Here is a 12,788-nt window from a genome sequence, read left to right on the forward strand (position 1 = left end):
CTGTCACAGTATGATTCTACCAAAGGTTTGGTAATACTGAGTTGTCACACTGATCCATCTCAACGTCAGCAAACCAAACTCTGAGTAAAGATGGATCTTAAACCCATTTTATTGAATTACAGACATTATGAAACTCTGAACTGACCTAAACACATACTACAGTATTCAGTAAATGTAAATGTTTTCAAGAAATATCTTTAACTTGTAGTAATTTAAACAGGAGAAACATATAAGTGAGTCAACATGAATAAAGAAAAAAAGCACATTGTCATCAAGGTTAATCTGATCATGTTTGTTGATACAGATTTCAGGTCATTGTCACTCCTCTCAGACTCAGACTCCAGGAAATCCCTCCTGCATTCAGTAAAACTGAGCCTCCAAATTCAAAGCGATAATTTGGACATATAAGTGGAGACTCGTTGATTTAAGTTGTATAACACTGTGTCACCTGGTGGCTCCATCCACATTTGGCCAAAGTCTCCAGCTGAACTGTGGGGATGTGTGTGTGTGTCTTTTCTTGCCCGTCTATGGGAAAGTGGAGACATTCAAAAGGGAAAGCTTTTTTTTTTTTTTTTTTTTTTTACTTGAGACAACCCTACAACAGGTGTCTTGCCTCACCCTCCACACAAACACACACACATACACATACAATGCCCAGCACCTGTGTTGGTTGTCACACTGCTGCCTGTAAGTGCTGAGAGCCCAGCTGTCTGTTTGTAATGCCACCTCTCCAACTGCCCCCCCTCACCCCCAAATCATGGGCCCCTCCCTCCAGAGGATACACCTGCTCTTATTTCATGTGGACCCCCTTAAACAGGACTGTACAGGGGTCTTAGTGAGAAGGGGGTGAAGGGGGAGGTATACACCCTGCAGACCTCCGAACCTGATCTGGGCACTAGTGCGTATAGGCGAGCCCAAATCCTGAATCCTACACCCCACCCTCCTGTTCCCCCATTACCACAAATACCTCGGAACCAGACACCCCTTACCACCCCCCCATCAACCCCCTACACCCGGGAACCCCACCCCCCACCAGCGGCCCAGTCTGTGCACACACATCCAGAGCACATAAACACATCATGAGAGCTGAACAAGCTGCAGCCTGGATAAATATTTCTGTAGCAGTTAATTAGATAGAACTGATCCCATCCCAATGAGGTGGAGTCCTTCTCACACTCCGCCTCCCCCCATCTTTGCCCGCTGAACTCCCTCACTGATGTATATTTAGACCGGCCTCCACCAGGCTCGCCCCCACACACCACACAGTAGATCTCTCTGCTCACACACACCCGCACACATGCTGTCAAGACACACACTCACTCTCACTCTGCCGCTGTCAACTGCAATTAAGGTCATTTAGCTGCTCAGTGTGACAGATCACTTGGCACATGGGACACGTCCGAACTGTACATGACGGTGCTGTGGTTTAAAACCGCACATTTGTTTACAAACTTGTACATTCTCATGTAGCCTCATGCTCTCATCACGCCTGCCTGCTTCACTCTCTTTCTCTCTCTGTTAATGTTTTCTTTATTTGCATTTTTTTTTTGTACACCTCAAGGAAAGATGGGCATTACAGAGAACAGAAAAAATAGATAATAAAATTTGTTTTAAAGGAGTAAAAACAGCAACACTGTTTTTAACGGACTTATTGTCCCATCTTCTTCTTCTCTGTCACATAGATCACCTTAACCCTTTCATTTCATGTTTCATTTCATTTATTTTTGCTTTCACAAGCACATCTTTATACCTCAACTTATTGTCTGATATGTTTTCAGGAATAACACCAGAAATTAAAAGTGCTTAGATTCATTCAGAGTTAAATTCATACCTGAAATCAATTCAGCCTCTTTTTGGACATATTGCCAGTAATCTGGGATTTTGGACCTTTGACCCTGTCTGTGTCCAGCACTGTAAACACTTTCTCTGGTTCAGATGGTTTAAATATTTGTGTCTGTCTCTCTCCAGATGCCGGTATGTTCTTACTTCCTGAAGGGAATCTGTAACAACAGCGACTGTCCCTACAGTCATGTCTATGTGTCCCGCAAAGCTGAAGTGTGTGAGGACTTTGTCAAAGGCTATTGTCCCGAGGGAGAGAAGGTAAAAATACACACACACACACACACACACACACACACACACACACACACACACACACACACACACACACACACACACACAACATCAGAGTTTAGGTTGAAGTGTAATACAAAAGGTTCAAAGTGAATTTGTGTTTTATGTCATCTGAAAAGACACTGTCTTCACCAACAACAACATACGTGTAGCCCCTGACAGTGTGTGGGGTTTTTTGACTCAGACAGCAGTGGAGCATGTAACAGTGGTCTTCTGCATTTGACCGTTTCATATAAGATGAAAGTCACAGGATAACTTCAACTACAGATCGAGGAGCCGCACTGATAAAATACTGATTTACAAAGAACGACAAAGCACCAAATAAAGAAAGGTTTCCCGTCTCACTTCTCTCTGCTTCCTGTTTTACCTCTTTGTGCGCAACCATGGGCACATTGTCCTGCACACCCACTCTGTTTCTCTCTGTCTCTTTGGGAAGTCCGTTAAATGACATTAAAATATGAATATCTTTAAATGAGGTAAGGACATCTGTTCACAAAGTAAGTCAGTATCTGACTCGTTTTTATTTAGCATTGAGGTATTACCTGGTTACAGAGTCTATATAACCTACAATTATATTGTACAACACATATACAGCTCCACTGAAGTTAAACTGAAGCTTAGGTAAACAAGTAGTTTGGTAACAACCTCCACAACCCCCCCGTGCACACACACACGCATGTACGCAGCGACACACAGGCAGGAACAGCTGCAGAGGGTGGTGGTCCATAATGGCATAACTGTAGTGTCTGAGTGACACATTGAGGGCCTGATGGGTAACAGAGAGCCACCTACACATGACTAGAGACACTCAAGTCACCACACACACACAGTGTCCCCATGTCGAAACACACCATCCACAGCTCTCCTCCTCCCCCCTCCTCTGTCTTTACCTCCCTTTGTCTCCCCCTCTCTCCCTCTTTTCTCCTCTCTCTGCTTGGTTTTGGGCATCGAGTGTGAAACAGATGCTTTTTCACACTGTCAGACCTCATTTAAATAGTGCACGGGGAAATGAGGATATAGAAAACAAAAGGGATATTAATATTTATTCTATTAGCTGAAGTGCTTAGGTCTGTGATTTTTCCCTATGTGTGTGTGTTTGTATGTGTGTGTGTGAGTATTTGTGCCTGAGTACATGTGTGTGTGTTTATGGAGCGCTGCACTGTGAGGCTCTGGCGGCTCTATGATGGATAGCAGACAGTAATTATAGATGGGAAAACTGCTGAGGATGGCACTATGGGCCAGGCAGGCAGACACTCCAGCAGCTCAAGGGTTAAGTCTGCTCCTCGCCTCCATCCTCCTCCCCCACACAGACTTTCTGCCATCCTGCCTCATCCTGGCTTTGTCTCGCACTCCCCGTCCAAATCACAGCATCTGTCTGTCCTTTCCTAATTGTCCCTCTTGTTTATTTACTACACAGCATCAATTTATATCCGTTTTGAATCAATCAAAGGTGGCTCCTGCCTCAGGTCCATCTTCTCCCAGGTTACTGACACATTAAACTGACAGTCGGTCACCAGGTGTCACTGAGTGTCTGTGGCAGACTGTCATCCATAGTTTTTGGGGGGTTGGCTATAGTTAATTTTATTGGATTTTATTAATGGCCATTTGGCCAATTCAGCATGTTGAAGCTTCGTCTGTGCCAGTCGGTAACGGAGAGCTGTCTGATCGGCTGTTTAGCTTAATGAATCAGTGAATTAATCCTTTTTAATGCAGTTTCTCCTTATTTTTCAACTCTGCCTTTACTTTTTTTTTTCCACAGGCAAAAAAGAACCAGAGAGAGAATTTGATTTTTAAAGATATATTATCCATTAGTGCTAAAAGAAGAATTGAAACAAGGTCAATGTGTTGTGTGTTGGCTAGTTTTTCTTATTCCTTAGACACACATATAACTGCTCAGTTATTTCCTGTCATGCATGTGCAAAACACACAATGCGTGTTGGCTGTCAGTGCTAAACTTTGCTGTGTGTTCAGGTGCAGCTTTTAAGAGGAAATGCGAGGTGACAGTTCACTTTGTCTTTGTTGTGCAAAGTGATGCGCAGAATGAAGAGCAACACGAAAGGACTAACAGACACAGTACTCGTTTGGTAACCTGGTATCCTCTCTGACTGGTTTTCTGCCATGCTTAAGATTTTTAATGAAATTCTGGCAGCATTGACATTGGTTAAAAAGACATCATTTTCTCCTCTGTCAGGATGATCAGTGTGTGTGTTTTTTTTAATGCAGTGCACTAATATCAATCTAATCACAGCCTAAACTCTGTGAAACACACACTGTGAAACCACGTTTTTCTTACTATTTTCCTCCTTGTAATCTTAATCTTTCAACCTGGGCTCATTTATGGTTCTATTCCACTCACTATAAGTTCTTCCAGACAAGTGTCGGCTTAATGGCCAGGATGTAAATGCATGTGATGTCCCTTTTTTTTTTTATTTTACTGTCTTTTCCATCTCCCACCCTCCCTGCTTCTTTTGCTACTTCTCTCAGTCTCTTGGTAAATGTGCTGACTCCTCCTGGTTTTGGCCCTGCAGAGAGCTCTCTAATAGGCCCCAGAGACATCCCAGCATTCCTTAAATCAAGTGGAAAATTGTTAACTTGGTGTGGGATAAAGATGTTCTGTCCACTTTAGCTTTTTCCTCCCATTTCCCATCTCTCTCTCTCTCTCTCTCTCTCTCTCTCTCTCCCTCTCTCTCCCTCTCTCTCTCTCTCCCTCTCCCTCTCTCTCTGTCTTTTTATGAAAATGAGGATGTATGTGGTGAGTGAACACAGCTTTTACAGTCAATTTCTCTGACACTTTCTGTTTCTCACACTGGTAAAGTGCTTCAGATTTAACTCTTTTTGTCCCGTCACACTCACTCATCTCCACGTGAGAACTCTGTCATGTTTAATGTTTTTATTTAGTTGTGCAGAGTTGCCTGTCAAATTGCATAACTGTTGTACATCACAACATGGTAATTAGATATGAATCAGAGTTTCCTGTAGTGTGTAAGAACAAAATAGTTTTTCTTTTTCCCAAACATTTGAAGTGGACACAAAAAAACACCCTCAGATGTACACATTTTGCATGCACAGGAACTAAAACAGGGCTCAAACTGAAAATGCAGACGCACACAGGTTGCTGTAAAGTAAAAAAAAAAAAGCTGTTGATTACTTGAAAGAAAGTCTGTGATTGGTCAGACAGTTTACCAGCTTAGTAGTGAAGAAGTGTTTAATCAGCTGTGGAAAAATAACATGTGGATCATGGTTATAGTGCTTTCACTGTTTTTCAGAGATCTGGATCATTGTTTTTTTTTTGGTTAATTTAAACAAAAAACTGATGCAGTGCTGTAACAATGGGTCACTGAATCTATTAATCAATCAGTAAAAATTTTGATAGTTAATGGTTAAACTAAAAATCCAAACAATGTCTGGTTCCAGCCTCATAAATCTTCTCAGTGTTTTGGCCTTGGACTGATTTTTATGTTTCATTATCTTTGTCAACGGTGGCGAGAGGACAAGAAAGTTTAAGAAGTTTAATAAGCTTGTTGCAGCCATGAAATCATGTATCACAATTCATGATATAACTGGGCCTGATGGGGTCAGTAGTGATGTCAGATACCAAATATAAAACCCTGGGCATCATCGACACCAGTGGCAGGCCTGATTTGTTGAACGAACTGTTGTGTCAAAACCGCAGCCCTATAAGATGATCCAGAGAAACATTTGACAGCGAGCTGATCCCGGGCCGCCCTGGCACCCAGGAGTGCAGGAACATGGGTGTGAGGGGGGGTGAGAGGAGCTCTGATGGCAGCAAGTCAGGGCCACTGGGCTCCAGAGAGAGTTGACCAAGAGTCCACAGCGTTCCTGGAAAATCGATCTGAAGATCCCCCTCCCCTCCACACACACACACGCCCACACACGCACACATCCCCCAATACACACTCTATTTCTGGACCAATCTGCTTCCCTGTCCCACACTCCTCACCCCTCACACACACACTCAGACACACACACACACTCCTCGCAGCCTGCACCCCAGAGTGAATATAATTAGCTTTTCTGACAGGTGGGAGGGATCGGATCTCGTGGAGAATGAAGCCACCAATTTACACCCATATTACACTGTCATACACACTCAGTTGCAAACATGCATGTGAAAGCTTGCTCTCTTGTGCACAATGCTCCTCAGCGTGACGCTAACTGTGACCCACTTGCTCAGCCTGCACATTAAAGGAGAGGCTGAGTGTCTCTTATACGTAGTAACTTAAAAAAGAGTGGACAGAATCACGGAGCAAAATATCAAGGACCTAATCAGGAGCTGGGCCCTTTTCCCACTTTAAATCATGTCATAGAAGTCCTGGTCTGTGTGCAGTGAGATCACTGGACCACTTCTCAGGACAGACCAAACAATAAAAACTTTGTCAGCTCCAGATCTTCCCCTTAAATCCAGCCATGTTTTACGACTCTGATGAACACTGTTATCTTTGTTGCTTGTGTCTGGTTCTGTAAAATGTTCAAACAGTGACTTTCATAACAGTTTTAATGTTTGATGTTTGTACCTGTATCATACAAACACGATACAGATAAAGATTATTATATGACTTAATTTGTAATATAGCTTCAGCTTTTTTTTTCTGCATCTATATTTTATGAGGACATCCTCTTCATATGGTGTCTATAAACACATAAGTGACGTTCAGAAGTTCAGATTTCAGAAGTAAATCTACCCATATTAGTATGTTGTTATATGAGCAGTTGTGACTTTCTTTGTGTATGCTGTAAAACTTCGAACACACTCTTTCTATCTGACCACCAGTGTAAGAAGAAACACACTCTGGTGTGTCCTGACTTCTCTAAGACCGGCTCCTGCCCCCGAGGAACCCGATGTAAGCTGCGGCACCGGCAACCCGCCAAACGAAGCATCAGCAACACCTCCACCACACCAGCTAAGAGAGCCCGAACCAAGGAACCCTCCAAGAGGTTAGAGGAGCAGATGTTGCAGATTTTAATTGTTACTGATACAGATCATCAACTGCTTACTATAATTAAACTTTGGTCATGTGTGGTCGTTTTTTTTCTTTCTCTCAGGCCTTGCCTGTCCATTGTCATGCCACACAGCCCTCAGGCAGCTCCTCAGACACCTACTGCAGGTCCTTCGGCACTGCCGTCCTTCATCTCCCTCTCCAGCTCCCCAGAGGATGCAGATGCTCCGGACACACTGCCACCCGAGGCCTCACAGGTTAAAGGTAACGAAGTGCATAACCTAGCAAACACAGAGCACCTCAGCAGCAGAGCAGTGTACACAAAACAACTCTATGTGTCATGAAACTGTGAAAACCAATCTGAGACAGGAAACATTCATTTGGTGGTTTGTGATATATATACATGTTGATTTTTCTTTTTTTAATTCCATGTTTAGTTCACATATAACTGCTTTTTCCCTCTCATTTGTTGAACTCTACTTTTCTAGTCACCAGATTTGCCAAGTAAAATGTGAAAGTTGATACAAATGATGGCAAAAACAAGGTAAATTACATCCAGGTTGTCGTTAAGAGGACTAACTAATGCTATACTTCATGTGAAAGTGCTGAGTGTCGGGCACATAGTCCAAAGACGGTTTGTGGAAGGACATTGTTTGTGGTGAATGGCCCAGGATCATTCCTCGGGCAGGGGGGAGTGATCTAAGCTGCACACAGATAATGATGATCAGAGCTGGGTTGTAGAGTCAGTGTGATGATGCTCAGGGGACAGAGGTAATAATATTTAGGTTTAGGGCCGAACAGAAGCACAGCTGAGCTCTCTGTCGACAGACCTGACAGATAGAGGATTAGGAGAGAGGCCGCCTTCCCCGATCGCCCCCACCCCCCCCTTCCTCCTCCTCCTCCTCCTCCTCCTCCTCTTCCTCATTCTCCCATTTGGTTCGACCATCCACCTGTCCCTGCGTGCTGGACACACACACACACGTATATATATACAGACGTTTACACACACGCTAGTTGACACTGCAGCACAACATTTGACTGCCTCTAACACCTGTGCTCAGTTTGTCTTGGCATTCAACACATTACTTAACAATTTCTCTCTCTTTTGATACAGAATCTCTCCTTAATGTTATTTGACCTTTATTTTTTATTTTTTTTGCTTCATCTGAGTAAAATGAAAATTTCAGTATGAATGATGGAAATTTATATTTTAATTTTACCTGGTAATTAACAGTCGGGAGTCATATTGTGATTCTCTGTCCCACCCGAACAATATTTTCCTGGGTAGTTCTCTGAAGATTGCTTTAAAAAAATCTTTAGAGAAAAATATCAATTGCATTAGTTTAATTATTGTCCTTCATAAATAAGTTCTTTTTCCATGTGTAACAGGCTTCTAGTTCAGATTGGTCATGGTCACACAGTGATGAACAGTGATGAGTCGATCACTATTTTCATTGAACCTGATGAATTTGTGAGAAGTTCTGTTTCTGGTCACTCTCAGTTTTTCACGCTTACGTAATCCTCCTTCCCTGTCATTCTTAAATTTAGTCTGCTCTGCTTGGAAACAAGCCAGACCTTTGACCTGACCCGACCCGAGACATCAGGTCATGTCAAAGGTCCTCTTCTGCACAGACACACACACAGTTTTGTGTTTCTTATAATAATATTTGCTACTATTATTGTGGCAACAGATGTTTGTTTGAATCCTAAGAAGCCTCTCTACGCTTTTGTGTGTTTTATGTCTCTACATTTAAGTGTTTGTATGTAAATGTATGTTAGCCTGTTGTATGTATATGTGTGTAGGTCTGTGTACACAGTATGGACGGATGGACAGATGTGTTGTTCACCTCCAGAAACAGTCTAAACATTGGTGCTGACCAGCAGCCGAGCCTGAGACACCTTTGGACAACGTCTCCTTGAACGCTGAAGAACTGAGCGTGGTTTTATGACACGGATCTTACACTGATGTGTCCACTGTAATAAATGTGTCACTCAGTGGAACAGTACAACCCTTCAATGCGTCTAAACGCACTCGCAAACACATGCGTGATCCAGCTATCATTTCCACATCTCTCCACCCCCTCTGTCCAGTTGGTCTGTGCTCTTAAGTATTACTAATGACACTCTGGTCCCTCACTAACACACTGCACCGCCCAGAGCCTCATTAAAGGTGGAACGCAGCCAAATAAGCTCCTCTTCACTTTGCATAAATTAGCTTTGATGCAATGTATCACTGCCACACTACAAACTCACACACACACACACACGCACACACTCAAACATGTGCACACACTTTCATCCATCCCTGTTGTCCTGCTCTCTTCCTCATTTACTCATCAGCTGAGATGTCATCACTCAGTGTTTCAGCAGGATTCGATACACAGTAGATCAGAGTCAGTTACGCGTGAGGGATCACACGCTTCATCGTTTTATAACTGTATCTTTTTGTCTTTTCATTTTAATTTTCCTGTGTTTCTTTCACAGAGAAAAAGCTGCAGATCAAACCTCGGCTGTAAGCCTACAGAAACCAGCAGCATGGGAGGCGAACAGCTCCTATCAATGATCTCTGAGCTCCAGGTTTGTCCTGACAGGTGTACCTGTGTCTCTGACAGGTGTATTGGTGCCTCTGAATTACTTACACTAAATAACTCAGGGCCTGAAAGTTTGATCTTCTATATCTACTATATCTACATCAGTTTTACATATCAGTTTGGATGTTGACACGGATTTTCTCACCAGGTTTTGTAAATTTTAAAACAACAAATAAAATCTAAACTTTTACTGTGTGGGTTGGTGTTTCACACACTCTTTTTGACATGTGAAGTCAGTGCTGTGAGAGTGTTTATAGGGTGTGAGTGTGTTTCTGTTTCGGAGCGGCGGTGTCGTCACATGACCCGAGCGTGTTTGTGAGAGTTTTCATCAGGAAGGTGGTGACAGAAGCAGCAGTGCCCCTCACTTTACGGGCCTGGAGACGAGACACATGAGCGCACAGTGACTTCATCCTCACCATGCTGTGAGTGTGCATTTGTGTGTGTTTGAGAAAGTGTGCGCGCAGAAATCTGTCGTTAAAACAATCACAGTTCTGAGTCGTAAACGTTACATCTGAAAACACTCTTCTCCCTTCTGTTCTACAATTTAATACGTTTGTCTGGACGGCATTTTCATATTCGCTTGTGTTGGATTTGGACATTCTGCAGGACAAAGCCAAAAGACAATATGGCAATACTGGTGCTTACGTGACAGCTTCTTTGGGGTCTTGCTCTCTTGACAGTTCATTTCTGTTGTCATGTTGGTGATGGTGTTCACATTAGATAACATTAAATTTGCAGAAACTGAGCTGATGTAAAATAAAAAGGAAGAAAATACATGACAACGATCTCCTCACACTAATAAAACCTCAGAGATCTTCTGGAAATGGCTCCAGACAGGATTTAAATTACAGGAGTTCAAAAACAGTAGATAATCACGGCTGTAATTGCAATTGTGTTAGGGATTAAAAACTGAATACATACGCACCCTCTGATCAGTACAGGTAAAGTCAGAGTCAGCCCATCTCCCCCTTAGAGGTAAGCCCAGTCTGAATGGGGCTTCAATAGCAGCACTTTCCAGAGTGTTTTTCCCATCCTAAAGAGGAGGAACTAAAGATTTAACAGTATTCATGACTGAGTGTGGATGGTCATTCTTGAATATGGAAGTTGTTCTTTAACAGAATAATCTCGCCTCAGGGTCAGTTTACTAGATTCTTGTGTTGTTTGGATGTTTCAGTGTGCAGGACGAACTCATCAGAAGGAGCTTCTCCAACATGTAAAACTGTTTTTAAAAAGATTTATCCACCTCATATAAACATGAATTTTGATCTATATCTCATTTGTCTGCTCATTATCCTTCCTTTGTCTTTATTGTTTCCTTCTGCTTTATTTCTCTGTATGTGAGCTAAATGATTGTGTGGCAGCGCAGAGCAGAGAGGATGCTGGGACATGTAACTCATCCACTGCTCTGCAGAGCTCACACCTCCATCCAAAAACTATTAGCACGCTGTTGGTGTGTGTGTGAGTGTGTGTTTGTGTGTGAGTGCTGAGCCTCATATTTACAATATTAATACTCGATTTAACTGAGGAGTTGTCACGGCGACGACAAACAAGCTGCACGAAACTCTGGGGAGCAACACAACATTAATAAACAGCGAGGGGGTCACAATAGACACACACACACACGAGCAGATAAATATATCTCTCCATGTTCACAAGAGCCCCCAGCACATCACTCTGTGTCTGTGTGTGCATCACCTGTGTGTGTTGTGGCACATCTGTTAGTGATGGTGTTTTTCTCAGCATGTCCACACTAATGGAGAAAAGTTTGAAAACATTTTGCTTTCTCAGAGTGTGTATTCTCTCCCTTTTGGACAGAACCAGGCGAGCTGTTTGCCTGATTCACACTCCAGTCATGGACTCGTGCTTTTGGAAGTAACTGATCTCAGTGGCTTTTTAAAGCTGATTTTGCAGATGAAAAAAATACTTGCGTTTGCATTTGTGAACCTGACCTCAAACAAAGCAGAGATTTGTTGGTAGATGGCTGTTCAGCAGCTTGGAAATCTTTGTGTACGGACTGTCACATACTGCCAGTTAAACTGTGTGTTGAATACATTTTGTCAGGGTGGATATTTGTCTGTGTGTTTGTGTTGGCCTGTGAGTGTGACTGTTCAACTTGATTCTCTCTCAGATGTATTGACAGCAGCGAGCGGAGATGGAGAGCTCGACATGTTTCTCAGAAAAGGCAGGAGACAGGGAGCCATCACTCTTCTTTTCTCACCGCACATTTTTTTTTCCTTCCTCCTCCTCCTCACCCACGTAGCTCCTCTCCTGCGCTGAAGACATAAGTGCCTTAGACAGATGTCTGCTGCCTCTTGTCTAAAACCCTCAACGCGAGCTGCTGAGCTCGGCAAACTCTAATTAAGATCAATATTTCAATTTTTAGTAAAAGCGCACGAGACGGAGAGAAGACGGGGGAGAGAAATCATCTGTCCACGGAGACTCGGAGAGACAAAAGGAAAGGTCAACTGTGATTCTTCATCGTGTGTGTTTGTGTGAGAGTGTGTGAGATTTGATAAGAGCTGGTTTCAACTGTGTTTGTGGATCCTCTTTTCATTCCAGTTTTTCACTCCTGTTTAGCTTTACTTCTTCAGCAGGATATTTTCAGTTTATTACAACTTTGATCTTGTGTTTGTAGTGATGGCCGTCAGTTTACTGTACTCATCTAAACAGACAGTTGGATAGACAGACTAACTTTACTAATTGTCAGTGGGGAGAGTTGTTTGAGCGCCCACGTTCAATAAAGACAAAAGAGAAACAAGTCAGATCATGACAGATGACACATGAAAGACACACATAATGTGTTTTGCAAAATCACGTTAGTTAAGCTAATTAGTACAGTTGGCCAAATACCAAAGACGTGCACAGGTAACACAGCTCAAAACAAGACCAGACAAAACAACCATAAAAATTATGTCAAAAACATCCAGTATCATAGAAAACATCAAATATCTTATGTGTAACCAGTCCCTCAAACGCTTTTTAAGATTTCCACTTTCTGTTTCTTTCCTTCTCGAATGAACGAGGTGCCAAACGAATTACAGCACCAGTGGTTTTTAACACACTCATTTATGTTTCCTAACACGCATGAGCATAACAGAGGCCACGT

At 42.7% G+C, this 12,788-nt stretch overlaps 1 protein-coding gene across 1 annotated transcript in view; it reads left to right on the forward strand.

Moving 5' to 3' along the window:
- zc3h3 (zinc finger CCCH-type containing 3) overlaps positions 1-9,867 on the forward strand; it is a 48,428-nt gene extending 38,561 nt beyond the window's left edge. The window contains exons 9-12 of the mRNA XM_041041110.1: positions 1,969-2,100; positions 6,926-7,089; positions 7,198-7,355; positions 9,576-9,867. Of these exons, the coding sequence (XP_040897044.1) occupies positions 1,969-2,100; positions 6,926-7,089; positions 7,198-7,355; positions 9,576-9,607 (486 nt within the window). The 3' untranslated portion in view covers positions 9,608-9,867. The remainder of the gene's footprint in view (positions 1-1,968; positions 2,101-6,925; positions 7,090-7,197; positions 7,356-9,575) is intronic.
- The last annotated feature ends 2,921 nt before the right edge of the window (positions 9,868-12,788 follow it).

Source organism: Toxotes jaculatrix, chromosome 6, assembly GCF_017976425.1.
Source record: "Toxotes jaculatrix isolate fToxJac2 chromosome 6, fToxJac2.pri, whole genome shotgun sequence".
NCBI classification, from domain to species: Eukaryota; Metazoa; Chordata; class Actinopteri; family Toxotidae; genus Toxotes; species Toxotes jaculatrix.